Consider the following 27,479-nt stretch of genomic DNA (forward strand, 5'->3'; position numbering starts at 1 on the left):
GATCCTTACCTTTATTTGGACATGAAATTGCTACCTCATGTATCTCAGCTATTTCAGTACACACCACAAAGTACATATAAAGTCTCTGCTCTATAAAATCGACGGCCTCACGGCGATCTGCCCCGTCTACTTTTTCATAGCCTCTCGCCCTCAGCTGCTAACCAGCCATATGGAGCAAAGGTGTTGCTTCTGCTAACTTTCAAATGCCCTGGCTGTCAAATCAAATGCACCCCAGCTAGAAATGCTTGTGTTTACACGTGGGTTTGATAAACACAGAGGTGAGACACAGCAACAAGGTTGCCAGTTTGGATATAAACGGGCCAAGAAAAAAAAGTTACAGTTTTATTAATTAATTCCTTCTGTCAGGAGAAACAGAGCAGAGATGGGGTTTTTTTTTTCTTCCTGTGTGCCTGCTATGTGTGTGTGTGTGTGTGTGGGTGTGTGTGTGTGTGTGTGCATAATAGATTGTATATGGATTTCCTTACTGGCAACGACACTGTCTTCTCTCTGTGAAACCAAACAATGCTATCTCTACGGAAAATAGTGACATATAGCATTCATAAACATGTATAAACATTTATGAAATCATCCCCCGCATTTCAAATACAACTCATAAACTCATTAAATCAAAACTGTTGTGTATTTACAGTGTGCGTGCATTGGACGCGTGCGTGTGCGCGTGCGTGTGCGCGTGTGCACGCACGTGTGTGTCTCCACCACAGCGGAGCTCCAAAAGTCTTTGTAGCTTGTATTTATCTAAATATGTCTTTGGAGTAAATCACACAGTCGTCTGGCTGGGGGAAACTGGCTGAGCTAGGCCCTATTCTGGAAGACATTTGGCCGCGTCGCCCTCTGCGAGACATTAGTTTCTATGCAAACAATCAGAGTGAGCCTTGTGGTGGAGCTGGGACTTGCGGCGGAGGGTCCTGTAGCGGAGCTGCGTGCCAGGACTCAGACCTCCGTTTGGGACATGTTGAATTATTAACTAGATATCTGAGAGGCAGGGAGGGGGGGGTGGGGGTGGGCTCTGGCCAGGCTGTACACAACCACATTAACTGTCAGACAGTATTACGAGTCTCTCAGAGAAGAACTGATACCAGCACGGTGGTTGAGTCGGGGAGAGAGAGAGAGAGAGAGAGAGAGAGAGAGAGAGAGATGAGAGAGAGAGAGAGAGAGAGAGAGAGAGAGAGAGAGAGAGAGAGAGAGAGAGAGAGAGAGAGAGAGAGAGAGAGAGAGATTCGGACATCATCACTCATACCTGGGCATGGTGACAGCGCATGGCATGAGGCCCTATAGGGAATCTGTATCGATCAAACTCAAATCTTTAAATCCCACACAAACACAAACACTGCAGATCCGGCCAGGATAAGCCACTGGTGCAGCAACAGGCAGGCAGGCAGGCAGGCAGACAAGCAGCCATGGGGAGATAAACTGTAGATGTGATGCGTGGGAGAGCTGTTTGTTTCTCACATATACAGAGTGCCGTGAAAACCCCCCCAAAACCTGTCTGGAGCCAGGGCGACGAGAAAACAACTTGACGCTTCCCAACCCAAAGACCGTCTGCGAAAGCTTCCAGGGAGGTGAGGGGTTGTGAGTGTTTGTATGTGTGGAGCTGACAGGGGTGGGGAGGAAGGGAGCGTGACCTTACAGCGGTCCAGTCCCGAGGCATCCCTGACCCTCAACATTCAGGACTCAAACGCCACGTCACAGCCTATCCCCCGCCTGCACTGGGCCCCCGGGGGCCCAGGAGGAAGTCCCAGTAATATGGGGGGGCCTCAACACTGTCAATTATCATAAACGCGAACAGGCTTCAAGGCCACCTTCCGACTGCGTCTTCTCTGGCTCCACACTGGTCAGACGGAGAGAGGGAAGAATGGAGGTCTGAAGGATAGGAGAGGGGGGAGGAAGAGAGCGAGAGAGAGAGAGAGAGAGAGAGAGAGAGAGAGAGAGAGAGAGAGAGAGAGAGAGAGAGAGAGATGAGAGAGAGAGAGAGAGAGAGAGAGAGAGAGAGAGAGAGAGAAAAGTAAAGACAAATAACCTCCTTCAGAAGCCCCCCCTCAGACAAACCACTTCACTGTTTGAGCACCAACCTAGAAACGGTAACTCTAGAACAGTTTCAAAGTCTCTTCGAGCATCAACTCATCCTTCACCTTTCTCTCCTCGAGCTCACCCATCATGGCGGTAAGGCCACGGGTTTGAGCTCTCATAATCTAATCACAGTTTGCCGTTACCCCTCCATCCATCCTTCCCTCCATCCCCTGGCTTTCCCCCCTGACCCCCCAAGTTTCACCACAACCTTCACTCTACCCTAATCAGACAAAATATGGGCTTGTGGTTGGGTGTATCAGTATCTGCTGTTTCAGCCAGCCTCCCTTTCTCCCTCCATCTTTCTCCTCTTTCATCTGCCCCGCCACTGTCTCCACAGCTTAAATGATTCATCCCTTTTTTTGATGGCAATCTCACATCAATGACGTATAACACCCCCCCCCTCCCTCTCTCCTTCGCTCTCCTCCTCATCATTTACATTTACTTTACATTTAGCAGACGCTCTTATCCAGAGCGACTTACAGTAAGTACAGGGACATTCCCCCGAGGCAAGTAGGGTGAAGTGCCTTGCCCAAGGACACAACGTCAGTTGGCATGACCGGGAATCGAACTGGCAACCTTCGGATTACTAGCCCGACTCCCTCACCGCTCAGCCAACTTAAAAGTCCAGTCCACTTTCCCTCTGTTTGACTCCAAGTAAAGCTGAGTGCTGGCTAGGAGAGCGATAGGACAGAAAGAGACTTGGGAGTTCAAACTCACATTGAATAACCTTGTCAGACCATGATGTCCTGTGTGTTACACTGCCAAAGACTCATTCGTCTAGGGGTCAGAATGTTCCGGTCACTCATGTTCCACTAACATTAGAGAGCGTGACAAACTGACATGGGAAAGGTCACCTAGCGTTCTCTGGACAGGGTTTATATAGGCCTATGAAAGTTCATAAAGAGCTGAAACCGGACCAGATAAAAACTAAATACCTTCTTACAACCGTAGAAATCATTAGAGTATCACAGTTTTAGAATGGTCCATTTTCCTTTTTAAGAATTTCAAATCTCTTGATAGAAATACAGTATATTTCACACACAAACCTAATTTATCATTGAAAGATTGAACAGGGTTTCAGAACTCCTTCAGCTACCTCTCTGTTGCCATCCCTTCTCTTGGACAGAAAGAACCAACGTAAACACTTGCAAGGTTCAAGGCCCGTTTCCTCTCCGGGGTCAAACCCGAGGCGAGTGCCGTTCCCAGGGGAGCGCGGCCGTCCTGTCTGACAGGAGAGGTGGACGCTGGCGGTGAGGCCCGGCCGCTCACTGAAATCACTCTGGGAAAATTGATCTTTGGGTGTAAAGAAAAATTGACACTGCACCAAGGCTAACCGCCCAGTCTCACACTTTCACCTTCCAGAACACAGCACAGAGCAGCGCTGTGCGTCACCTGATGCCTGGCAGGGAGCCGCAACACAAATGAAACACACCCAACACCCGAGGGAGGAATGGAGAGAGAAAGAAAGAAACGAGGAGAGCTCTCTGACCGTCAGTTCACCTCATATTCAAACCCAATAAGAAGCTAAATATTATGTCAAACCACCCTCCAGACCAATGAAAGTGGACGAAGTCAGAAGGAAGTTGGACAGACCAGTAAGTTGACAGCAGTGTTTTTTAAGTATCACATATCAAAGGACAGAGAGAGAGAGAGAGAGAGAGAGAGAGAGAGAGAGAGAGAGAGAGAGAGAGAGAGAGAGAGAGAGAGAGAGAGAGAGAGAAGACGAGGGGAAAACGAGGAGAGGAAGAGAGGAGGAGCACACTTACAGTCGGCCCAGTTTGGATGTCGTCTGGAAGAGCAGTTCTGGTAGAACCTGCAGCTTGTTCCTGTTCAGGCGCCTTGAGGAGACAGTACACACATTAGCATGCTCAGAACTACTGACTTCAATTAAAGTGTCAAGGACTTTAAGCACATTACACTATGTCAAAACATGCACATACAATATAGTAGTACAAGTATATGTTTTTAAGTGTGTAAAAATGGATAGGGGATGTTGGCATGGGAATAGAAAACGAATATCTATTTATTTTACATTTTTGGTCATGTTTTCTATATTTTTATTTTATAATCACACTTACGGAATAAGCAAAGAGCAATTCTCTGCACATTGTACTTGTAGGATAGAGTCTATGACAAATAAACTTTGATTTAAATCAAGCGCTAACCCAGAAACCATCTGTGCCTTTGAGAGAGCAGATAAGCAACAAAGATAAACGACACACACCATCCATCGTTAGAGTCCTCCTCTGAAGTGGATGGACATCTGGTCATTGTGGACCAGAAAGACAGTGACATGGGGTCAAGAGGTCACAGCTGGGCAAAAACTTGTTTCGTGGTCGCTTCCCGCAGGGCAGGGCATAGGTTATCGAACACCAGTCTTTGAAAGCTACCATCAACTACATGAGACATCACAGGCTAGCATTGTAGGACGTTGGGATGGATGGGAGAGCTTGATCGTGATCCCAAACCCCTCCTGTGAGGGATGAGGGGGGGGGGGGGTGCAGAAGGTCACGGGGCAGAGGCTGAAGTATGTGGAGGAGGGAACGAGGAGTCATCCAAAAAGTAGCCGGCAGATCTTATCACACCCAGCACCGGCCTCACACACACCCAGCACACACAGCCATGGTGCTAAAAGCCTCAGCATCTGAACTCTGCTGACCTTGAGGAGACACAATATGAAATCACCCCCCTCAACTGTCACTTTCCTTAACCAACAAAGTAATCTCTCTACTACTTTCTACCTACTCACTCTATCCACTGACTGACTGTGGCACCCATGCTTTGATCTAGTCAATGTTGCACACCAGATACAAGGTCTCTCACTAACCCCCCCACACTTTTAACATAGATCAATCTATAGCATGAGAACTGTGAGTACTGAAGATAATCTTGTAACGGATAATCTTGTAAACAGGGTAGCAACAGAAATTGGTTTGAAAACAACAGTGTTGACTCTTCTGTCCACAATCACAACATCTATCTCACCCCTTCACTCTCGCCAACCTGAACTTCCTCACCTCGTGTGTGTGTGTGTGTGTGTGTGTGTGTGAGAGAGAGTCTCACAAAAACATACCCTCATCATGAATGAGGGTAACGGGGGTGTGAAATTCCTGGCTGGTGAATAAGGTAAACGTCCCTGCAGAATAACATCCAGGTAAGGAGATCGTCTGGCGGGATGTGGAGATGGAAGTAAAAGCCCTGTGGCTGGGAAGGCATTTTTACCATGACTACGACACACATTCTCTGGCTTGGCACCTTGAGATTTGGGTATAGCCAAATGTGCAAATGTGCAAAGCGCCCAGAGTGAAATAACTCCAGTACCCCGTGGTGTGGTGTAAACAACCTGGCGGCCCACTCAGTCAAACATCTAGTCTAGTCAGTGATCTAGGAAATCAGAGATTATTGTGTTTTGAGGTGTGGTTTTTTGTTTGTTTTCTCCTGGCTGTTCTTTCTAACCCACCCTGATGCTCACGCTGAGCGGTGAGGGAGTCGGGCTAGTAATCTGAAGGTTGCCAGTTCGATTCCCAGCCATGCAAAATGACGATGTGTCCTTGGGCAAGGCACTTCACCCTACTTGCTTCGGGGGGAATGTCCCTGTACTTTCTGTAAGTCGCTCTGGATAAGAGCGTCTGCTAAATGACTAAATGTAAAATGTAAATGTGAAGAGAGCAGCTGAAGCTGAGCCCGTGTGAGCCAAAGCCTTCTCCCTCCACGAAGGTGTCTCTCTCTGTCTCTGTGTTTGTGAAAGGGAGGTGGTGTGTGTACAACACAGACACACACAGGAGCAGGAAACAGACTACAGAGCAATAGGCTGACCCCTGATCAGTCTACTGACAGGTGAACACACACACACACACACACATTTCCCTTGTAGTCATTTAGGGACACTTACAATCTCTCCAGTTTTTCGATGTCCTGGAAAGCTCCTCTCTCTATCACACTGATCTGGTTGTCCTCCAAATGCCTGATGGGGCGAGGGATGACAAGGAAAGATTATCTTCTCACACACAGACACACACACACAATAATACAGTTTGGGAGACAACATTATCAGATAAAACACCAGGACCATTTTATAACAGTTAAACAACTTATAACATCATGATAGTTTTAAATCAGAACACATACTCTTGAATTGATGAGATGTTTTAAGATGAGACAACCATAACATCTCATGCAACCTGTTGTTAGATGTTACACTTCAATCTCATTACCCCTATTTTAGAAACAGAAATAAGATCTTGGCCGGATGTTTGAGGATTTGTAAGGCTTTCCAGATGGAGCTACAAAGGCAGGGCATGTCGTGATTATGATGTGTTTAAGTTTGTCTGAGAATTTCAAGAGTGACTTGTAAGAGTAATCCATGAACCAGAGAGAGAAAAAGCAAGTGGAAGGGAGAGAGAGAGAGAGAGAGAGAGAGAGAGAGAGAGAGAGAGAGAGAGAGCGAGAGCGAGCGAGCAAGAGCGAGCAAGAGAGAGCGAGCGAGAGAGAGCGAGCGAGAGCGAGCGAGAGAGAGCGAGAGCGAGCGAGAGAGAGCGAGCGAGAACGAGAGAGAGGGGAGAAGAGAGAAGAGCGAGAGTCTGTCTGTTTGTTTGTCTGAGGTTGAAACTCCAGTGCTCGCTGTCCGAGGCCAGATAAGACAGCCAGAGAGACATGTAGAAGTGCAAGACAGAACATTCTATTCCTCTCATGTGGAATTCTGTCCTTGGCAGAGATAGGAGCCTTTTTAATTGTTTTTTTTCTCTTTCTCTTTTCTTTTTTACGGCAAATGTTAAGATATATGAGTGCTCCTCTTACATTAATCATTGTTTTGGACATGCATGGGAAGAGCCCACTGAGCTGGACTATAGGGGACTTCAGATGCAAGGGCAGACTGGCCTTGTGTGTGAGAAGGATTAGATATAAAAGCGCCATGCGTTTCATGTTAATGTACATATTTTGATTGTTAAAAAGCATTTTATTTAGCCCAGTTATAACCTTTCTCTCTTTTGGTAAAATGTCTAACGCAGTGGATCTGGTAACAATCTCAGGTTGAAAAATCTGCTTTATTTGCCCAAATTATGGACCTCATGCTGATTTATTTATTGAAGTTTATAAAATGTATTCAGAGCCAAACAGATGTGGTGTGTGTGTGTTATGGGCTAAAATTAATAGTTTTTTTCATGCCAGAGGCCAGCACCTAGGCTTTTTGGCTGACCCAGAACAAAACCCTTAATAGAGATAGTACAGTATAGAGAATGGGATAAGGAATACAATACACTAGATACACCATTAGCCAAAATCTCTGAGCAGTTCATGGGCTTTCCCAGGGATATAAGTCTAAAATTAGTGGCTTAAGGACTCCAGGATTCAAGCACATCAGTGTGTATGTGAGTGTGTGAGTGTGTGTACGTGAGTGTGTGAGTGTGTGAGTGCGTACGAGCATGAATGTGTGCGTACTGCGTATGTATGTGTTCGCTATGACATAGAGAAAGCCCCAGGAGCTAATGGCCCCTCAGAACCAGCTTCTCTCCCGTCTCTCCTGCTCTACTCTCCAGACTCCCAGCACACGCTTCCCTAGGCCACGCCACATGCTGTCAAACTGGGGAAATGTCACTGCTGTTAATCATCAACCACATAAAACAGACAGTCCACACCACACGTGGGACAGACGGCTATTACCGCTCCTCCAACGCCATCCTTCCACGGTTATTTTTATCTCCACAGCACTCTTTTACAGGCTCTTATCGAGGAGGTAAACAGCACCAAGAGCTCAATGATTACAGTCATCAGCTCATTACACACACACACTTGCTAACTCTCTCCACAGGCTGAAGAGGTTGAAGAGAGCTTGTCGAGTGAATAGGACAGCTCCGACATCAGACTGTTCTCTGTGTAAATCATGATGGTCTAGGAGGAAGAGGCTCGGTGTACTGGCAGTTATTAAAAAGGTAAAAGTACCTTAGTACGATTTTTTGTAATCATACGAATTATTGTAAATTATGACATTTTGCTCTCAATGATCACTTATTTCTATTTTGCTTATTTCAATTCCTTTCATTATTTTCTGTTATATGATAATATGTTAATAGTATGCAAATGAAGTATTGGATTCTGACCAGAAGGCCAGTGTGGTTTGTGTTTGAGGGAACTTACAGAACACGCAGGTTCTTCAGGCCTGAAAAGTCCACTTTAGTAATCCTGGTGATGTTGTTCCGGTCCAAGTCCCTGAGAGGGAGAGGGGAGGGAGAGAAGGGAGAGAGAGGGGAGGGAGAGAAGGGAGAGGGGAGGGAGGGAGAAAGATTAGCATCTTTGCTGATCATCATATCTTCCTACGTTATGCTACATTACATATACACTACATTATTCTCAGCTTTTAAGATCCTTTTCCAGCTAGGTGAGAATAGATGACTCTACAGCTGAGGCAGTGTAGTCATTCTTTACTTGGTGTGTAATATTAACACCAAATATTTAATTTAGCTTGAGAACCTAAATATGTGGGGCAAGACAGATCGTGAGAAAGACCCACTCTCAACGTGCAGAAAACCAATAGAAAAAAAATAGAAATAAAAACATATATATAAAACAAATTACAGGAGACATTTTAACTCGAGCCAAAAGCTTGTTGTTTCTAGATTTGTTACTAAAATGTGTATACATTATAATATAAATTTAGTCCTCACAAATACTTATAGAAGCCTTGTATCTTATGACTTACATGAGTACTGTTTATTGACCTTATGACACACTGGAAGTATTAAGAGAGGAAGTATGCTTTCTCTTACAAGCAGTGCACACTTCCATTACTGCACATGCACAGGCAATAATGGACTGACACACACACACACAACGTTCAGCAACGGCGGGCTCAGCGTGTTTCTCATAACGTACACAAACATTTATAAATCTGATTTAAGGGCATATTGGATTTCAAAAGGCTTCCCTAGCCATCCACATAAAGACCTATAATAGGAGCCATATTGTGGCCTAGGAGAGGACACAAGCCTGCCTAACAGCTAGCCAGCCGACTCCCCTTCACCTTCAACCCCCCCTCCCCTCTCTCCTGCCACTCTCCCCAGTTCACTCTCTAACCCCCGGGCAATCCTACACATCTACCTCCCACTCCCAAACTCCCTTCTAATCCCCATCTTTGACTTTCCCCCCCTTTTGTTACAGTGGAAAACTTCAACAGTGAAATCCAGGGGGAACACGGCACACAATGAAGCCAAATAAAATCAGCTCTTTAAAAACCAGGTGGGGGTAACAAAATCTACAAACAGCTTTTGTAGCACCCTGCTGGTCATTGTTTGTTTTCATTTGTGCGCAGGATAAGGTGGCAATCCAAACAGCAGGTGTCCGAGGCTCACAATAGCTCCCAAACACCACCATTGCCGGCTCATCTCGCCCGAGGCCTGTAAACCAATGAACCGAGGAGTCTGGGTCCCGTGCTGACAGAGCACTTCGCTTTACCTCGGCCTAAATCAGTCACAGGAGATCTTTATTGGTCAGGCACACCACATACAGGAATTGAGATTTATCTGCTGGAAATAAAATAGCAGATACCCAAACTCATTCCCCCCCCCCTCAAAAAAAAAATCCTAATTCACATGAATGGCCACTGTCTCAAACTCTTGTTTTTTCTTCGAAACTTCACAATGCAGTTTCCTGCCGTAATCTCCGCCGCCACGGTCTAATCGGCTGCTCTGGTCTTCGCAGGCAGACAGGTATGCTCCATTTCCTTTTCAAAGCTTCTGAACCATGTATGGAATCTTAATTGAGTTCTTCTACTGCACAGTGTCTCCGTTTCTTTGACATAAGATACTTTGTTTGTGGAAAACTCAGACCTTCTGCTGGGGGCTAATCTTTTGAGCGGTACTACTTTTTGTCTAAACTTGAAAATACATACATACATTTTATATAAGGGACTTGGTGATGAATATAAAACAGTACAGTGGGCTACAGGGTGTACAGACCAACTGTGCGCAGAAGACTATAGGGTGAATAGTAGATTATAGGGTGACCAGGGTGTCCACTGTCCAGTAGGCTATAAGGTGTCCAGTAGGCCACAGGGTGTACAAAGCATGAGGCTCGTTACATTGATGGGACAATAACGATGTATTCTACCCATGATGTAAATATTGACCATCGACCAAACAGAGACCCAGCCTACACTTAAGGGCTTGCATGGCTGATAGAGGTGGTGTGGAATCACTCTCTAATGCTTCCAAGCACAGATGTCAGCCATACCACAAAAGAATTCTTTGTTTAATTGTAGATTGTTTACATTTAGTCATTTATCAGTCAGACGCCCTTATCCAGAGCGACTTACAGTAAGTACAGGGACATTTCCCCCGAAGCAAGTAGGGTGAATTGCCTTGCCCAAGGACAGAACGTCATTGGCAACCTTCAGATTACTAGCCCGACTCCCTCACCGCTCAGCCATCTGACTCCACATGATATTAGGGATGCTAGGGTTTTTCAAGCAGTAGAATGATCCCCACTAGTTACTGTATGTACGCCCACGTCATACTACATGTGCTGTGCTGAGCAGCAACACCAAGTAGTAGCAGAATTTCACTTTTTGGTTGGATGTCAAAGAAAGACATTTGGACAAATCGACACCGAGCTATAGCTATCATCTCCGACTGATGTATATAAATAAAGTACACACACACACACTCTCTCTCGCTCTCTCCTTCATCCCGTTTGCTTGCCCTCTTCATCGTGCTACGAGTCATATGAGACTGGGTGCTCCGCTGAGGCAATGTTTTTGGAAGGCTCTTATCACGAATATTGATGGTTTCCAGGGTGTAACATGACCCATGGATCTCTCTCCCTTCCCTACCACAAACCTCCCTTATTTTCCAGAACATCTGATCTCCTCATTCCTGTTGTTTTTACCCCTTCTGGAAACATGGCTTGATATTGCCATGTCAAATTTGTTAGGTTTGTCATTCTACCAACTACTAGTTTGAGATCAAATACTTGCTGTCTTGCTGATGTAAACCAGGGCGGATTGATGACAACGTTCAAACATCACCATATCACTAGAAAGTGACAGTTATTAGGTGATCTTGGAGGTGGCAGTAATTGTGTTCAGACAGTGGTGATAGGGATGGTGTGAAACTAGCTGACGACCGAGGTTTGTGAGGAGTCATGGTAACTGCCTCTGAACAAAATGAACCAGAGGTAGTGATCATACACACAGCACACAAGGAGAGGACTGAGATGATTATATTAGTTGATTATAAATGAATGTCCATTATTCTCAGAAAAGATATTGCTCAGCCTGCAAAAACGAACATCATCTCTGACCAGCCACTATTGCAGAGACCCTATGCTGTTTGGTGAAGCTCTCATTTAGTGAAGGATTATCAGTCCAGGTACTGTAGATGTATGTTGTTGTACTGTAACTGGTAAATTGAGTTTGGTGTGGCAGTAAAAACTGTGTGACTCTCACATCCACACACTCATCCCTGTGAAAATAGGTAAGCAGCCTAACAAATTAGGATGATTATGTTCCCGTCTATTTGTTTAAAAGTAGTAACACGAGAGGCAGTTTTTCCAAAACAACCACAATAATACAGAGGGAAAAATAATTATCCTATACATAAGACCCATATACTGCTGTTCACATAATGATCTTGGAAACATTGGACAAGGACCAGAAAGGAACAAAAAACAGCAGAAAGCAAAAGATACAATATAATGCGATAGTAATAAAACATAGAAAAATACATGATATGCTCCTTTAGGAAACCCTGACCAAGTTACACACAATAAAGACCAATTGGTTTAACCACCGAATCCCCCAGAGCTTTAGTTCAGTCTGTGGGACCATTGTAAACTCCTGGGAAGCTTGTGGTCTACGGCACTCTGATGCTGGACCTTTCATTCGAAAGCTAACAGTAGTTCTCAAGTGGTCCTGGTCTCCCAGGATCTCTATCTGACTAAATAACCCTCATTGTAGACACTATAATAGTAACAACTCGCCTAGTCCCGGTGAGAGCCACCCTACAGTTCATCCTGACCATGGCACCAGCAGGGTAGGACTTGTGGAGGGTTGCCTTGTTTACTGGGTTGCTAGCTGCAACATGGTGGTTTTTTTTTTACGACCCTCAGCTTACATCAGCAGTGACAAAGGCAGAAAACCTGCACAGCGTTCTCCATATTTGGTCACCAGGGATAAACACTGTGTCACTTCTCGCTAAACGGAGCGGGAGATGAGAATAGAAAGATCGTCCAGATTGGGGAGCAAGAGGAGCTTGGTGCTTTGGTAACAGAACAGCAACAACAGAATGACAATGTGTGTCAACCTAAAATAACCTTTTCGTCCTCATGACTATTAAAGCCAGTCTTGCAAGACAGACCCTCTTGGACCAGTAACACGGACTTCTGTGTCACTTCATTTTGAAATAACCCCATCCAAGGACATTTGTGACTTGGAGCACTTTCTTAGCAGCTTATGACAGCCTTTGCCTCTGGCCTTTGAATTACTGGCAGGGGTAAAGTACTTCCAAATATCTTTCACCAGCTTTTTTATTTTATTTTTATGGTGGACAGCAGATTGATTTCTCAAAATACAGTGCCACTAGGAAGCCTCTGTTAGGAGAATCAAAGTAAGGTCAACTGGTCAACTAGTCTCCAGTGTTTACAAAATGACCCACTTATCTATACTGATAGGAATTAAGACCTGGTGAACTGCTCACCACTTACAGGACGAGTTTTAAAACAGGATTGGTATGTCTATCCTGCTTCAGCTGTGATTTGGGTTAGCGGGCTAAATGTCTAAAATAAATCTGGGAGACGAGTTTAGGTCACAATTATAGTCTCATAATGGAGTATGCATGCATAATTTCATCTTAATATGGAGGTGATTAGGGAAATTAATGAACAGAGGAAAGGATGATGGTGGCAAGCATATCATTCCCTTTTCCTCCCACTCTCTCTAAAGAATTCTTTGGAAGGCTATTGGTGGACTGTGGGTGCGGCTGTCAAGATTGTGCATCAGCCAATCAGCAGCAGGCTGATGTGAGCCAGGAGCAGACAGGAGTGTGGCACACCACCAGCAATCGCATGCATTGTTCTAGAGGTGCTAAACTGAGCATAGCTGTGAGGACTGCTTTGTACACTGGCCTTCTTCAGATACTGGCAGATGAGGGTGAATAACAGGCAAGAAATTAGATGGGGGGGGGGGGGGATACATGTGGGGAAAGAAAGCAGGGAGACGAGGAAGGAATGGAGAAAGTTTAAAACAGGAGAAGGTATGCGTGCATGGAACATTACCAAGGATCTTATCGAGGTGTGATTTTCTCAGTACAAAATAGTTGTACATTTATTAATATTTTTTATGCTAAAGTTAGAAACCAGTTTATTAGAGGAAGCGTTTTCCAACAGTGAACTCATGGCACCAGGACCCAGCATGGGTTCTGAGCTCATCATTAGAGCAACAGTAACACTCCGGGGCGTTCTAGAGGCTGGGGCCTGGAATTAACTGGCCCCCAGAGAAGCCAGCATGCCTAGTTCTCCTCATAACACACGCTTTATGCGCAGCAACTCTTGAGAACGAGTAGATACGTCTAGTATGAATATCTGATCCACAGAAGAGCTGACCCTAAATTTTATGAAATTCACAAATTAAAAGATTTACCCACCGCACTTACCACCTGCACCACACATGGAAACAACCGTTAACCCCATAGAGACATTCCAAGTGATGTGTTTTTAAAATGTCACAGTCATGACTAAACCACGCTGAGCCGCTTCAGGAACCAGATCATTGTAGTCATTACTGCAACACTGTATAGCGTAGGGCTCGTGTTAAGATCAATCCAAAAGCCACATCCACAAATGATGCTTGAAAGTCTTGTTGAATGAATTATTTAGCAGGTTTGTGTGGTAGCCTCTATTTAAACTAGTACTCTAATTAAGCAACGTGCACTTTTGATTGAAGGATTGGTTAGGTTTAGGTCAGAGGTTGCCACGCTTGCTCGGTCAAGAAAGTAAGACAGGTGGTACTTGTTGAGCGGTTTCATCAGCGTAAAAAAGTATTTTTATGTAAGCCTATTCCATTCACCACATAAATCGTTATCTTCGGAAAATAGCAACGGGAAAATAAATAACGGTGCGTGTCGCAGTAGGTTACTTACAAACGCTCGGCATTTCTTGGTATTCCTTTTGGCACGGTCCTAAAGCCTTGACCTTGGCAATCCACATGTGAACCAGAACAACTGCACTTATGTGGGCACCCGTCCACAGGAGAAAAACACAGGAACAACCCGAACATTAGAGTCCAAATTGCCCAATGATTCCCCGTCTTCTTTTCTTGTTCAGTCGGTCCCATGATATCCACTGAGCCGATACACAGTCTTAGAACTAACAAATCAATGGCCAAAAAGTTCAATATTCTGTGAGGACAAATCCCTCAAATTAACAGGTCTTAATAAAACAATAACACGTTAATATAGTATGTTACAATTCACATGGATAAACTGGGTAATTAAAGTTTTTCGATGTTGGCCAACTCTTCAAGAAAATCGATCCCAAGTTGCGCTCATTCGAAGTCTCATTCGTGTTCAGCTGTTTTCTAATAATTTTGTTCTACACAAAAGAGTTAGCGGAATATTAATAACGAGTAGGCTATAAATGTAGTCTAAATGGTAAATTCCTTTCTAAAATTTTATAATCCAAAAAGTCGTAGGGAACTTTGTATAAACTCTTTGGGAACTCCAAAAAGTCCACAACAATTTTAAAAAAATCCTGAAAAATAAAAGTTATTGTCTAGAGGTGACAAAGTTGGCAAAAGATACAAATTCCTCAGTTATAGTTAAAACTCCGCCGCGTGAGCATCTATCTGCCCCATTCCATCGGTACAGATTCGACACTCAAGAAAACGTAACCACCAAACTTCTGCGGAGCGCGTGTAGGCTGGAGTCTGAGAGAATTGTCATACCTACATCTCCAACCCCCAAATTCCCTCAACATGAGATTCCTACTGGTTCTTACCCTGCTGATGTCACCAAAGACTAAAATCCCAGTACTTTTGGTGGACCTCATCTACGACTGAGAAAACGAATTAGTTTAAGATTTTTCCCAATTGGTAATGAGACATTAAATTCACGTAACAATTGTGCATCAAAATGTAATTGTCAGTTTCCAAAACATGTAAAATAATACAAAGTAATTATAAGGTAAGATCATAAAAAACTCAAAGTTTAAGTTTAGGTATTTACATACTCTCACCACATCTCTTCTCTCAGGACCCACATGTCCTATATTGTAATTGCACTGCCCTCTTCTGGTCACAGAGAAAGTATTGTTGAAATACGTCTCTCTCAAACCATACTCAACATAAGTTATTTTGCACTGAAGGAATAGGGCATAGGTAGATCTACATTATATTCATAGTATAACCAGTGTCTGGTATGAAGCCCAGGTTACTTGTCCATCCCTCCATCTCCATCCTCGTCAGTATCTGGCTAAACTGTGGACCATGTGTGGAGAGATTTTACACACAGCGGTAAATGGATAAATCAGATTTGCGTGTGTGTGTGTGTGCACCTGTGTGTTACACTACAATGCTGGTAGAGCCAGAGACAGTAAAGGAGACCAACAGCATAGAGGGCCAGAGGTTCATTCCCAGGCTCAAGATGTCCACACCACTAAACAGACACACTGAAAAAATGTGGCCCCCACTTTTGCCCGTTGACCAACGACCAACATCTAAATGACATGGCATAAAGTTTTAAGAAATAACTGTCATAAACTACAAGACACAGTAATATAACTTAAAGCTACAGGTGTAAAGTAGAAAGGTATTAAAAGGTTAGAAAACTTTAACTTTCTGTGAAGATTTACTGAATTGTTCACCCTTGTGCTTTCTCAGAGCAGGGGGTGTATGGATTGTATAGGAGAGACTTGGCAGGGTACATAGACTGTCTGAGGGAGACTGTCTGAGAGAAAGACCCATTATCCTGCCATTAGACTTGAGAGCTCATTTTAATAGACGGCCCTAACATAGAGAGAAATCCAAACTTTCCACCAATTACGTCAATCTCTGCTCATTTTTGGGATGAGAGAGATTGGAGTAAGGGCATCTTGGTCAATAGATTTCCTCCTAATAAAAATGCAGTAATTCTCTGTGTGTCAAGTTACTTATGTAACTTACGTTTCTAGATTTGGTTTGGCAGCAAAAAAAATGTGTATTGCCAATTGTATTTATTTCTATACTGGTACACAATTTCTTTATTCAAAGCCCTGTAACAATGGTCTGACAAAACAGTCAAAATGGTCAAATCACATAATAAATTATTTGCTATCGTCAAAGACTTGACATAATAATATTGACATCTTGTATGTAGTTTTTATCTCTTTTTTTTAAATGTCTCTCTTTTAACTGTTCTTTATTTATTACATCTCCAGCGTGTGTGAGTGCTGTCGATCCTTTCTCCATGAGTTTAACACAAATATCAGACCAACAAAACAAGAGCAAGAAGCATCTAGCCCTCCAAGACCCAACACTCCAGCTAGCGTGGTAGTCTGGCACCTCTGCGTGCTTGTTGCGTGACTGTGTGTGTTTGTGTGTGTGCGCGTGTAAGTGTGTTTGTTTTTGTGCTGGTTTTGTCGCCAGCCAGTCAACGGGACATACTTCCTGTGTGACACAGTGCCATGTGTGTGACCAGTAGAGCGTTGAACTGCCAGCCGCTAGCCTCCCGCGCCACAGAAAGATGCTAATTACTAACACATTGTCTCAGCTCGTAAAGGGAGAAGACGGAGGGCAAAGAGCAGAGGGGATGGAGGGCAGAAGTGAGAGGGCAGGGAGAAATGGAGAAAAAAAAACCCTGAATACCATGAAGGGGGGAACCACCAGTCACATGGCTCACTCAGCTACAGCCCCTTAAGGAAAGTACTGTCAGGTCTCCATCAAAGGCGTTAGAAGGTCGGTCTCAAAACCCCTCGGTTCTTATGCTTACCATTACCACAGCCACGGGAGGGGAGAATGGCCTGCCAGATCTTAGTGGGAGTGCAAAGAATATAGGAGAACAAAAACACTTTCTGACTTCTGTCTTCCTTCGTGGTGGGTGCACAAACACATGGAAACAATAGAAGCACCACATGTTGCCACAGTGTCTCTTTTTCTGCTTCTTCTATGTATTTGTATGCATCCGATGTTGCCCCCGGCCAGTTCCAGCGCTTAACATGCCGTTGTTCAAATAGAAAACTTGGAACTGCCTGTCTCGTGGTGTCTGACTTACTCTGGTGTACAGGAGGAACACATTCATTTGTTATGTTCCCAAACGTTGCTCTTGATACCGACATGGTTAGATTAGGGAGCGTTCAAAGATTGACATGCCTCCGAGCACATGATGTTAATATTCCTCAAAATGCTGTAATTGCAGTCACAACGGCATCAAGACACATTTGTTTTTAATGAAAAAAGAATGAAAACTGGGCCATGTTAATCACAAAGTGAGTCATGTACAGAAGGTGGTCCTGTGCTCTCCTGCATACTTTTGGCTCTCAAGAACATTTGTTTTGGCTCTGAACTACATTGTCTAAACCTGTACAACACATTTGTAGTACAACCCTGGAAAGACTAATCACAAACCAATAGCGACCAGAGACTACCCAGAATGCTAAAACTGTGTTCCCTGGTTGGAGGAGGAAGTGCACAATTAGACAGACATGTTGCAGGAGACCCAGGGTTCAGCTGTGTGTTGATGGAGCGAAGGACAGGACAAGACTTTTGGGATTCAGGAGGGGTGAAGGTTTAGGAGGGCATTGCAATGTTCTTGAGTCCCATCCAGCACGACACACACACACAAACACACGCACACACACATCCCACACGCACACACATCCCACACACACACTCACCTCATCCAACACTGCCATCTCTATCAGGATCAGCCTTAAATAATCCCATATGTAGGTTGGACCCTTAGAAACCTTGTGAGAAAGCATTTTTTCCCCCAACCTCCTGTGTAATGCCTGATGATGGATGATCCCATTTACTCGGGAGCTATGACACAAACACAAGAGGGACTTGCCGGCCAGACCTTCCCCTTCTTGAATTTCTCTTTCTCCTGTGACTTCTATTTCCATACATTTTTCCGGACTTTGCACCTATGACCTCTCTCCTAATGTGTAAACTGTAAGTCCCAAAGAACTCGAGAGCGGATCAGTTCTCTGAGATAGTGCAGCTTCTAGCCCCAAGAACACAGGGATGTCAAACACCCAGAGAAGGGGAAAGACTTTAACAGTCCAAAACCACAAAACAAAAAAAAATCACATTTCACAGTGAACCTCCTAACTTGTCACATCTCACAGGCTAGTGTAAATAATGAGCAAGGGCAATTGCTAATTGTTTCAAGTCTCTCCGCCATACTGCTTTCCCATGACTGCGGCCTTGCAAACCTATAAGCCCTGTGTCTTCGTTTATGGTTCAGTACTAATCTGTAATTAACACTAACCCCCAAAATCGGACCACTGATTGAGAGCCAGCACATGCCAGCCATCTGTACCGCTAGCTAGCCCCCTGATGTTAGCCCTGTGTGTGTTAACCTAGGGCAATAACAAAACTCACGCAATCACAGAACTCATGGATGTTTACAAACGGATGTCCTAGCAGCATTTATCTTGGGTCTCGGAGGGGGGAAAACAGTCAAGCACTGATTTACTAAACGGCCTCGTTGGAAATGTAAGCTGCCATTAGCAACGAGCTGGCTAATGTGCAATGCAAATTTTTCAAGCGAACGCATACACACACAGACAGGCGTGCAAGGAGGACTACTCAGTCACACACACACACACACACATATTCACAGCATTTCCTTGTCCTCCAGGCTCCAGTGTACTCATGTTAACCTGTCAGTGGCATGTGGGTCTTATCTCTCACCCTGTGGAGAAAGATTGTTATTAATTAAATCTGTCACTTTTTCGTCTGTCTGGCCCCCTCGTTTTGTCTCTCAAGAGGTCTAGGAGCAAGCTAAATGAAATCCAAGAGGACCCTCCAAGGGGTTTGACAGATCTGAATCAAACAACTTCACGTTTTTCAGAGAAAATACCAAGACAAAGTCGGTCAATAGAATAGCAGCAAGAGTTCAAAACCTTAGCAAGGCATTTTAATGAACCAAACCTAACAAAGTGATTTTTGTCCCCGAGAGAATGGCAGTGGGGTTAGTGGGGAGCCTAGGGGTATAGCCCTGAGAAGTAGGCTAAAGTCGGGGTTAGGAACAATACTCCGAGTTCAAGGCGGGTGAGCTAACACAGACACTCAACAAGCCCTGAACAATGACCTTCTTTTCTTCACAGCACTTTTGTCCACATGAGAAAATTGGAAATACAGCACATTATGAGGAGGACCTTGGGAAGGTGAAGGTTGGATGCCAAGCCGCTCATCCATTGATGGCAGAATTGAGCAGCTGCGGTGCTGTTTGCTCTGTGAAGGGCCTAGAATGGCAGAGGCCCAAGGAAAACAGCTCTGCGGGGAATGACAGTGGGAACTTTATCCTTCTGTAAGCACGCTGACCGTGGCCTAACACGGGGACCAGGGGCTTGCCTTAAATCAGCCCTGATATTATGTTTACAACAGCTCAACTGTACAAAGACTTGAGGGAAATGGAAGACAGGGAAGCCAGAACTGAGCAAACAAGCCTGGAAGGCAAGTTAAATAAAAAGAGGGATTCCAGCGTTCCTGTCTATAAAACCACAATATGTCGTTTTTTTTATGGAGAAAGGAATTGAAGTCGTTGAACTGGATTGGCAGGCAGGTGGACCTACTTTGGGATGCAATGTGTAAGTGGACATGTGTGTGTGTGTGTATGAGAGAGAGAGCTAGAGAAAGAGAGAGCAAGAGAGAGAGCGAGTGAGAGAGAGAGAAAGTGAGAGAGAGAGAGAGAGAGAGAGAGAGAGAGAGAGAGAGAGAGAGAGAGAGAGAGAGAGAGAGAGAGAGAGAGAGAGAGAGAGAAAGTGGATGTGTGTGAGTGAATTGCACTTTTTGCTCTTTTGCAACTTTGAGTCAGGAATTGGAATTGGAATGACGATTGCAGCCGAGGGCAGTGGTCGGTTTAACAATGGATCTAGTGTGTGGAATGTGGAAATAGGAATTCCACAGAGCTCCACAAGGCCTTTAAGAAAGCCAATTCTGTATGGGTGTTCCAAGTGTGGCCTATAAAATGCAATGGCCTGGGGTGGTGTTCTTTTGATTAATCTCAGTGTGATCAGCACGTCTAATTTAATCAATTAGTTCCACCTGCCCAAATGTCTTGTTGGGAGCTAGTATAATACTTTACTACTGCTGGGGAAAATGTCTTCCCAAGAAGTGTGCTTACTGAGTTTCCAAGCCCCAGCTTGAGTGATGGTGTGATATGGGAGGTGTCTTGGACACCATGAAAAAAAAGGCAAATGAAAGACAGTTTTACAAAGCAACACTTAAGCTTTTTTTTTTATTATGTATCGTTCAAACACGGTTTCTGAGAAGAGGAGTTCCACTGCCAAATCTCACCATTCGTTCATCTTTCTCAACTCCCAAAGCATCCACAAAACAACCACAAGCAATCTGAATTATTTATTGCTAAAATGAACTCTTCGTAACCAGTTTTGGAACAGCAGACTTGTTGTGTTGCAGTGATTGTATATGTGTTTGTGCTTGCGGGCGGGCGGGCGGGGGGGTTGGCAATGGGAAGAGAGGCTGTGTCTGTTCAGGTTTGTATGGAAGAGAATGCCACACACGAACAGATTAGGGATAAATCTGCATGGATTTAACATAGTTCATAACACAGGTCAAATACAGGTAAAGGTACATTTTTTAAATTACTCACACACTCACTGAACATGTTCGACAACAGTGTCAAACAACAATAATAACTTAATAAATAAAAGTGCATGTGTTCCATGTGTCACTCTGGTGGGGGTGAAATAGGTGCGTGTTCGTGATATCGACCCCCTCCTGCTTGTGCCAGTTTGGCTTGAAGTCCCAGGACTCTGAGACACGAGGAAGGGTGTTTATCTTCTCTTCAGCCTCCATTACGAGGTTGGCTGGACAACCATGTCAGCGTAGGCAGAAACAACAGTCTGGCCCTCTCTGCCAAGTCTCTTCCTGGGATAGATGGGTGGGCGTATCTCTCTGCCCCTGGCACCACCATTGTGTGTCTGTTGACAGATGCTTGGAGCAACCCCAGTCTCTGGACTCACCACTGGGCTAATGCATCTGTGAAAGGAAGGGGGCCATCTGAGGTCAAACCTTACATGACAAGGGTCAGCAACTAAAGAGGAACACCCACGGATGTCTTCTACAAGATGTCACACACTTTACATTTTTTAGTTCTAAGCTTTAAATATCCTCAGACACCATAGATGTTTTTTGCAGTGCGTTACACTAGGGCTTCTTGTGCATATGTTTTATTCTTTGCTCATTTGCTACTTTATGTTGTTTAGCTATCAAGCTAGTTCTCTGTATTGGAATCTCTTCTTATTCCACGTCATAAATATGCCGGCTGTTCCTTTTTCATTTACCTATGTGTAACACCCTAACACACGCACACACACACCCACACACACAGGCATGTGTGCACAGTTACAGTTAATCATGTACAAGTAATGTAGGAATGTAATGCGTTTTCCGATAATACATCACTCAAAAGTCGGCGAAACTTATTTTAATAAAACCAGGAATTATGATTTACAACTTTGACTGATTTTCTCTTCATTCCATTTTTGAATGAAATGAATGAAAAAAACATCACACAGAGAACTTTTTAAAAATAAAATCTTTCATTATTCCGATGAAACTGAGCAGTCAAACTACATTGAACTCACGGATAGTGTCTCAACTTTTGTAAGCGGCACAGCCTTTTCCCTCAGCGATCACTAATAATTCATAACAGTTCATAGTTTGACCCACTGCTTTGAAGTGAAACATTAACCATAACCTTTGTGATACATGTTAAGAGTAGCGTGGCTGTAAGGAGTACCAGTCTATGTGTGGACTCATGTGTGGAGTTCACATATGAAGAAACCCAAGGTAGATGGATGAGTCTTGGGTCTTGCCCAAAAAAAGAATGCCTTTCCAATGCACATGCATCGGATTGTTTGATCCACCACACAACAACTGTATTTATTCAGAGGATGGAGAGTGACAGGTCAGCGGTTTCACCCTACGTTTCTCAACACAGGGAAGTTAACAGAGGAGATTGGGAACCAGAAATACCTAGCAGTGTGGACATATCAGAAGTTCTCTAACATCGTTTTCCACAGCAGTTCTGCACCTTACCACTGTTCTCTAAAGAAGAAGGGATATTTTAGAGAAGAAAACTAACACACGCATTTATCGCCACCTCTGAAAATAAACTCATCATCCGGTTATTCCATTCAGATGCCTTCAATCACAGCACATTCTGGAGACATTACATCAACCTCATCTTCAAACACCCTGGCTAATTCTACTCAACATTTTTATTGTATATGTATTTGTATTCTTGTCCTGTATGTATGTTTTTTTATTTTTTTTTATTTATGTTCTTTGATATGGGCCAAGTGCCTGAAATAAAGCTGAAATGTATTTACCTAGGTTTTTAAAAATTGTGTTGAACCTTGTTTGATTAGATAAATACCAATCATTTGAATGTGCTTCAGAGGGGTGGTTGAATGTCCTCCCTGCATTCCTTCTCACCATTTCATTTCCCAGCACCAAGGTTTTAGATGAAAGATTGTGCAGGAGACCCAGTTTGCGTATTCAGTCTAAGAATGTCTTGTCTTTCAGCTTCGCATCTCCACTTGTAGATAGCATTCGATAAACGTCCTCCTCCCAAATGCTTTTTTCTGAAGCAAGACTAATAGTTCAGAATTACACAAATTATGTCAACATTACAACGACTGAGAGAGAAAGAGTTAAGGAGTGTGGTGTAGAGAGTAAAGGAGTAGTCCCACCCTTGGAGAAAACATGCTTCCTGTCAGACCCAGACTGCAGAAATACAGAATGAACAGTTGTATCGATTCCAGAGCTGTTTAGCTGCTTCTTTCCTAAAAGCCTTTCCTAACCTAACCCCATCAAACCACCTCGATACGCTGACCCTGAGTGCTCCATTTGACATCGGCCCCAGTACAACCCTCCAAACCCCCCCAGCTCCCCCCCTCCCAGCTCCCCTCCCAGCTGCCCCCCCCAGCTCCCCAACCCCCCCTCCCAGGACCAAAGCCTCGGCCCTGGATCCCGACCAAGCTCTTCTAACCTAGGCCCTTCTCTCGACTTCCTTTCACTTTATCTCCACATCTCCCTTCTCCTCGATAAATACTTCCCCGCCTCATCTGGTGCAGTTGCTTTCGATTATGCCTTCACCTCTCCCTCCCTGCCTCTTTGCCCCACGGCGCCTTTGATGTGGATGAGAGACAGAGACGCGGGGCGGAGATCGAAGATGGAGGATCACAGATAAGCCCCGGCCCTGTGCTCCCCTGCCTGGGGGACCCAGGCTGGCCCTCTCTCTCCCCTTTCCCTCCTGGTGATCTACAGCCGCTTCAGCATGGCAGGGAGTCTAGTGGGCGCGGCCAGGCGGGGTGTTTAAAAAGGTTTGGGTTTTGCTTTGGTGTAAGTCAACATGAGTTGCTTTTAAACAGTTGCTATTGACGTTCTTTACTGTGATGACTGCAACTGACATGCATGGTCATGGCTTTTAGGATCTTTATGAATCTGGACGTTGTCTTGGACCCTGTTCCTCTGCTTAGAGCCTGGGTTAGTTCCAGGGTGGAGGGATAACAGATATCTTGAGTCTGCTGTTGCCCTTATTCAGCTCCAACCATTAGTGATGCAATGTGACTCCTAGAGAACCTAGATGTTTATAATCTTATGGGGATGGATGTGTGAGATAAAATCAGTGTGAATGCAGTGGGGGGGTGGAAACGAGAAACGTTGAACAATGGGTTTATTATGGTGAGTGTGACAGAGTAACTGGTCAAACACGGTAGCTTAGTGGAACTACCTTTGAATGAAATCAAGTCTGAGTGAGTTATTGATTCAAATTCACTCCAAGTAAGGCAGATGGTTTAGGGGTTAGATGGTGAGTGTTTGGTCAAGGGAAGGGCTGTTGGCAGCCCCGTGTTATCTCCTGGCTTGAGGGCTTGGTGGTTAGCTGCATGATGGTAGCCGGCAGGGAGAACAGAGGCACAGACAATGCCCCCGTCACAACACAGCCATCAGACCTGAAACGAGCACAGCCTGGGGTATTACACGCACTCAGAGATGCCGGGGAAAGTATTTGTTAGAAGCCCAACTCGGTTTGGTTTAGCAGCTCTTTATATCCGACACGATTTATCGCTGTTTTGATTGGCCTTTTCAGCCATGGGGGCTGTGTGTGTTTTCAGTGCCGTACAGGAATGCGAGGGGGGAATGTGTTGATGTTACTGTGAAGCCCAACACACATCTCCCTGTCAGCACCTCCATCCCACCCTGATAAGGACCACTATCAGATGGGAAAGAATGCCGCCTGTACAAAATAAGGCTATGTGAGATGCCTTGCAGCAGACTGCGTAAGTCCCATTAGTTTGTTTATGGCAATAAATCAGTCACTGCACCTTCTGTTTTAAGCTTGATCATGACTCGGCTGGGTGCCATTGACCGCACGCCACACACCCTCTCACCATCCCTGTTTCAGACGGAAATGCAAACTATAGCGTAAATGCTTCTACTAGCATTACATGACATGGACAAATTAAGACATCACAAGACAATGTGATTGATAACTCGAAACGTGTCTTATGGGTACTCCTCAAAACGACATTGCAACCTCAGAAAACGTCTTTCTCCCATCATTCACTGTTTACAGAACACAATTTGTTTAGCTTGCTCTCTAAGTGCTCTCTTGGTTATGGTGTGAAGAACAACCCCGGTAAACACTCCATCAATCATAAGCTTGAGCAGAAGCTCCGGGGGAGAAACTAACTGTGGTTCAACGTCTGCAGATGACCTTAGGTCATGGAGAAACACATCAGGCTACTCGCCTCCATTAGACATCTGTTGAATCCTACATCCAATCATTCTAACCGCCTCCTTCTTGCCCTTTCTCCTTCATCCATTCCTTCACAATAATCAGTATAATGACCTTTGACCCAGTATGAGATTTGGTGATGTGATGGGGTGCAAAGATTAGTCAGCCCCACTGTGGTGCACACATGCAAGTCAGCCCCTCAAAAACATACACTTCAACGCTTCATCGCCAGGGTCAGTCAAATAGGAGGATCTAAAGACAGGATTCTGAGCAGGTTTGGAAACACCCAGCGTGCAGCCCTCTCACCTGCCATTTCCCAGTCTCCATGTGATCAGACTCATTTTCTCTCACAAGATTGATATCTTGGCCTGGAACAAAAGATAATGGCTGAAAGATCAATGGTTACTTCAAGCAAGGGGGGAAAAGAAGGATACATTTTCAAGGTTTTCATACCTTCATAACTTTCTCCTGTCTCATTCCCGTCCTCAGTCTCAGTCCCAGCTTCAGCATCAGGGAAGAGAAATCCTGCCACTTGCAGCAGTGGGTGTCATAAATCAGCTGCTCGCTACACAGCATCTTTATCCAGGCTCTAATCTCTCCCAACCTCTTATCCAATTAAACTATCCCCAGCCATGACAGTGAGGAGTCTCAGAAATAGAAGCTACTGCTTCAAGACGCAGACAAACACCCACAGTCTCCCCTTGCTCGAGCTTGCAGCCAGATGAGAAGCAACAGTGTGGCCGGGGGTGTGTACGTGTTGGAGGTTGGGATTGTGGGGGATGTGGGAATCCTCTTTCTTCCACACATTGTCCTGATATTCATGTGTTGTAATTTTTTTGAGATTTCCTACGACAAATTGCTGTGGAGATGAGAGCCTCGACAGACATAAACTAGTCATGTATATCACAGACATCCCAACCTGCAGAGACTCATTTCCGGGAGGTGTCTCTCCTCTGTCTCTACACCCGTGCTGTTCATGTTTTCTAGGGATTGAACATCTCAGTGCTTGTTCATCCTGACAAATTATTCTATTAAACTTAATGGTACAATCAACCTTGGCTAAGACCAGGAGAGCAGGAGACTCTGTTGAAATGTCTTTGTTTAAGGTGGACTGAGATTCAGGGCGCTAGAATGATGTAAGCCAGGATTGTGTCTAACACACACACACACACAAACACACACTGTGTTTAATATTGTATGGGGTTTCCACGTTACTCCATCCCCTACATAAACTATTCGTACTAAAGTGAGACACCCATGTTCTGTTCCTTGTCAATGTCCATAAATACTTTTTCCTCCATGCTTTCCTCATCCAGTGTGTTTATTCACACTGAAGCATATCATACAGTAAATGTATCCAGTCCTGTCAGTTACAACTTAAATTCCAGTGCATTCTCTGTATTCCCTGACTGCTATGTAAATATGAGAATATGATGCCTATTTGTCCAGTTAGAGTTTGAACCTGATATCCATCATCATAAACAATGATCTCACACAGCTTGCATTTGTTGAAGTGACCTTACAGAGATGCTGGCTGCAGTACCTTATGTGAAGGACATCTCTGTCTTTCTTGCTTTTCTTTTCTTGGTAAAACCCCGCTCTGTTCCAAAGACATACTAAACTTCCAAATTTTTGTCACAAAGGCTCAAGTCCGCACTACGTTCAACTGGAAAATAGAACTTTAACAGATAAAGAAGAGGACATCGTTTATGATCTGCAATCTGCAAAAAAAACTGGATGAGATGTATCAAAAGAGAGGGGAACATGATCACATAATCCCTTTCTGAGTGCCATTTACCACGAATGAAACTTTTCAATGAGTGGACATACAACTAAACATACTTACTTTTTATATCTTATTAACAGTACTAACCCATCAGTGATTAAAAAAAAGCATCCTCAAAACAAAACAAAAAAAATGTAATGTAACTATCAGCATTGGCTTATAGCATAAATTACCAATAATGTTTCTTACCTGGTTGGACTGGGTTGCTATGCTACATTCTCATTGGTGGAGGATATGGATAGGGCCTACTTTTGGGAAAGGAAAGAAAAACAGCAACTTTTGTCTATGAAGCTATTACACTGCAGAGCTGAAGAGTCTCATCACAAGCCACCAGAGGCTGGTCTACTTCAGAACAAATTCTATTGTTTTCTACTGTGGTGTAAGTTTCACTCATTTTTACAAGGTTGTTGGGCACAAATAATCCAAACCATCTGTGGTAGCTGTGAGTGAGATCTGTGTGAATGTTCCGTACATTTCAAAGCTTTTAAACCTGCGTTTGACCCACTGAGTCTCTTTGACAACTGTGCAGCAGAGAGCGAGAGAGCGGTAGGCAGCCCCCAGTTTCGTAGAGGAGGGGGATCTGAGTGTTCCTGCATTCTCTGTTCCACATCTGGGGCTGGCTGTCAGACAGGTAGACCCTTCTCGCCCCT

General features: G+C 44.4%; 2 protein-coding genes across 2 annotated transcripts in view; both read right to left on the minus strand.

The window, feature by feature from the left end:
• The window catches only part of slit3 (slit homolog 3 (Drosophila)), a 136,232-nt gene extending 121,205 nt beyond the window's left edge, over nucleotides 1-15,027 (minus strand). Inside the window, exons 1-4 of the mRNA XM_062475842.1 lie at nucleotides 14,217-15,027; nucleotides 8,224-8,295; nucleotides 5,981-6,052; nucleotides 3,855-3,926 (exon numbers count right to left, since the gene is read on the minus strand). Coding sequence (XP_062331826.1) covers nucleotides 3,855-3,926; nucleotides 5,981-6,052; nucleotides 8,224-8,295; nucleotides 14,217-14,410 — 410 coding nt within the window. The 5' untranslated portion in view covers nucleotides 14,411-15,027. The remainder of the gene's footprint in view (nucleotides 1-3,854; nucleotides 3,927-5,980; nucleotides 6,053-8,223; nucleotides 8,296-14,216) is intronic.
• The window catches only part of LOC134032052 (rod cGMP-specific 3',5'-cyclic phosphodiesterase subunit alpha-like), a 154,802-nt gene that overhangs the window by 42,473 nt on the left and 84,850 nt on the right, over nucleotides 1-27,479 (minus strand). The gene's annotated exons all lie outside the window — the stretch shown is intronic.

This window comes from Osmerus eperlanus, chromosome 13, assembly GCF_963692335.1.
Source record: "Osmerus eperlanus chromosome 13, fOsmEpe2.1, whole genome shotgun sequence".
NCBI lineage: Eukaryota > Metazoa > Chordata > Actinopteri > Osmeriformes > Osmeridae > Osmerus > Osmerus eperlanus.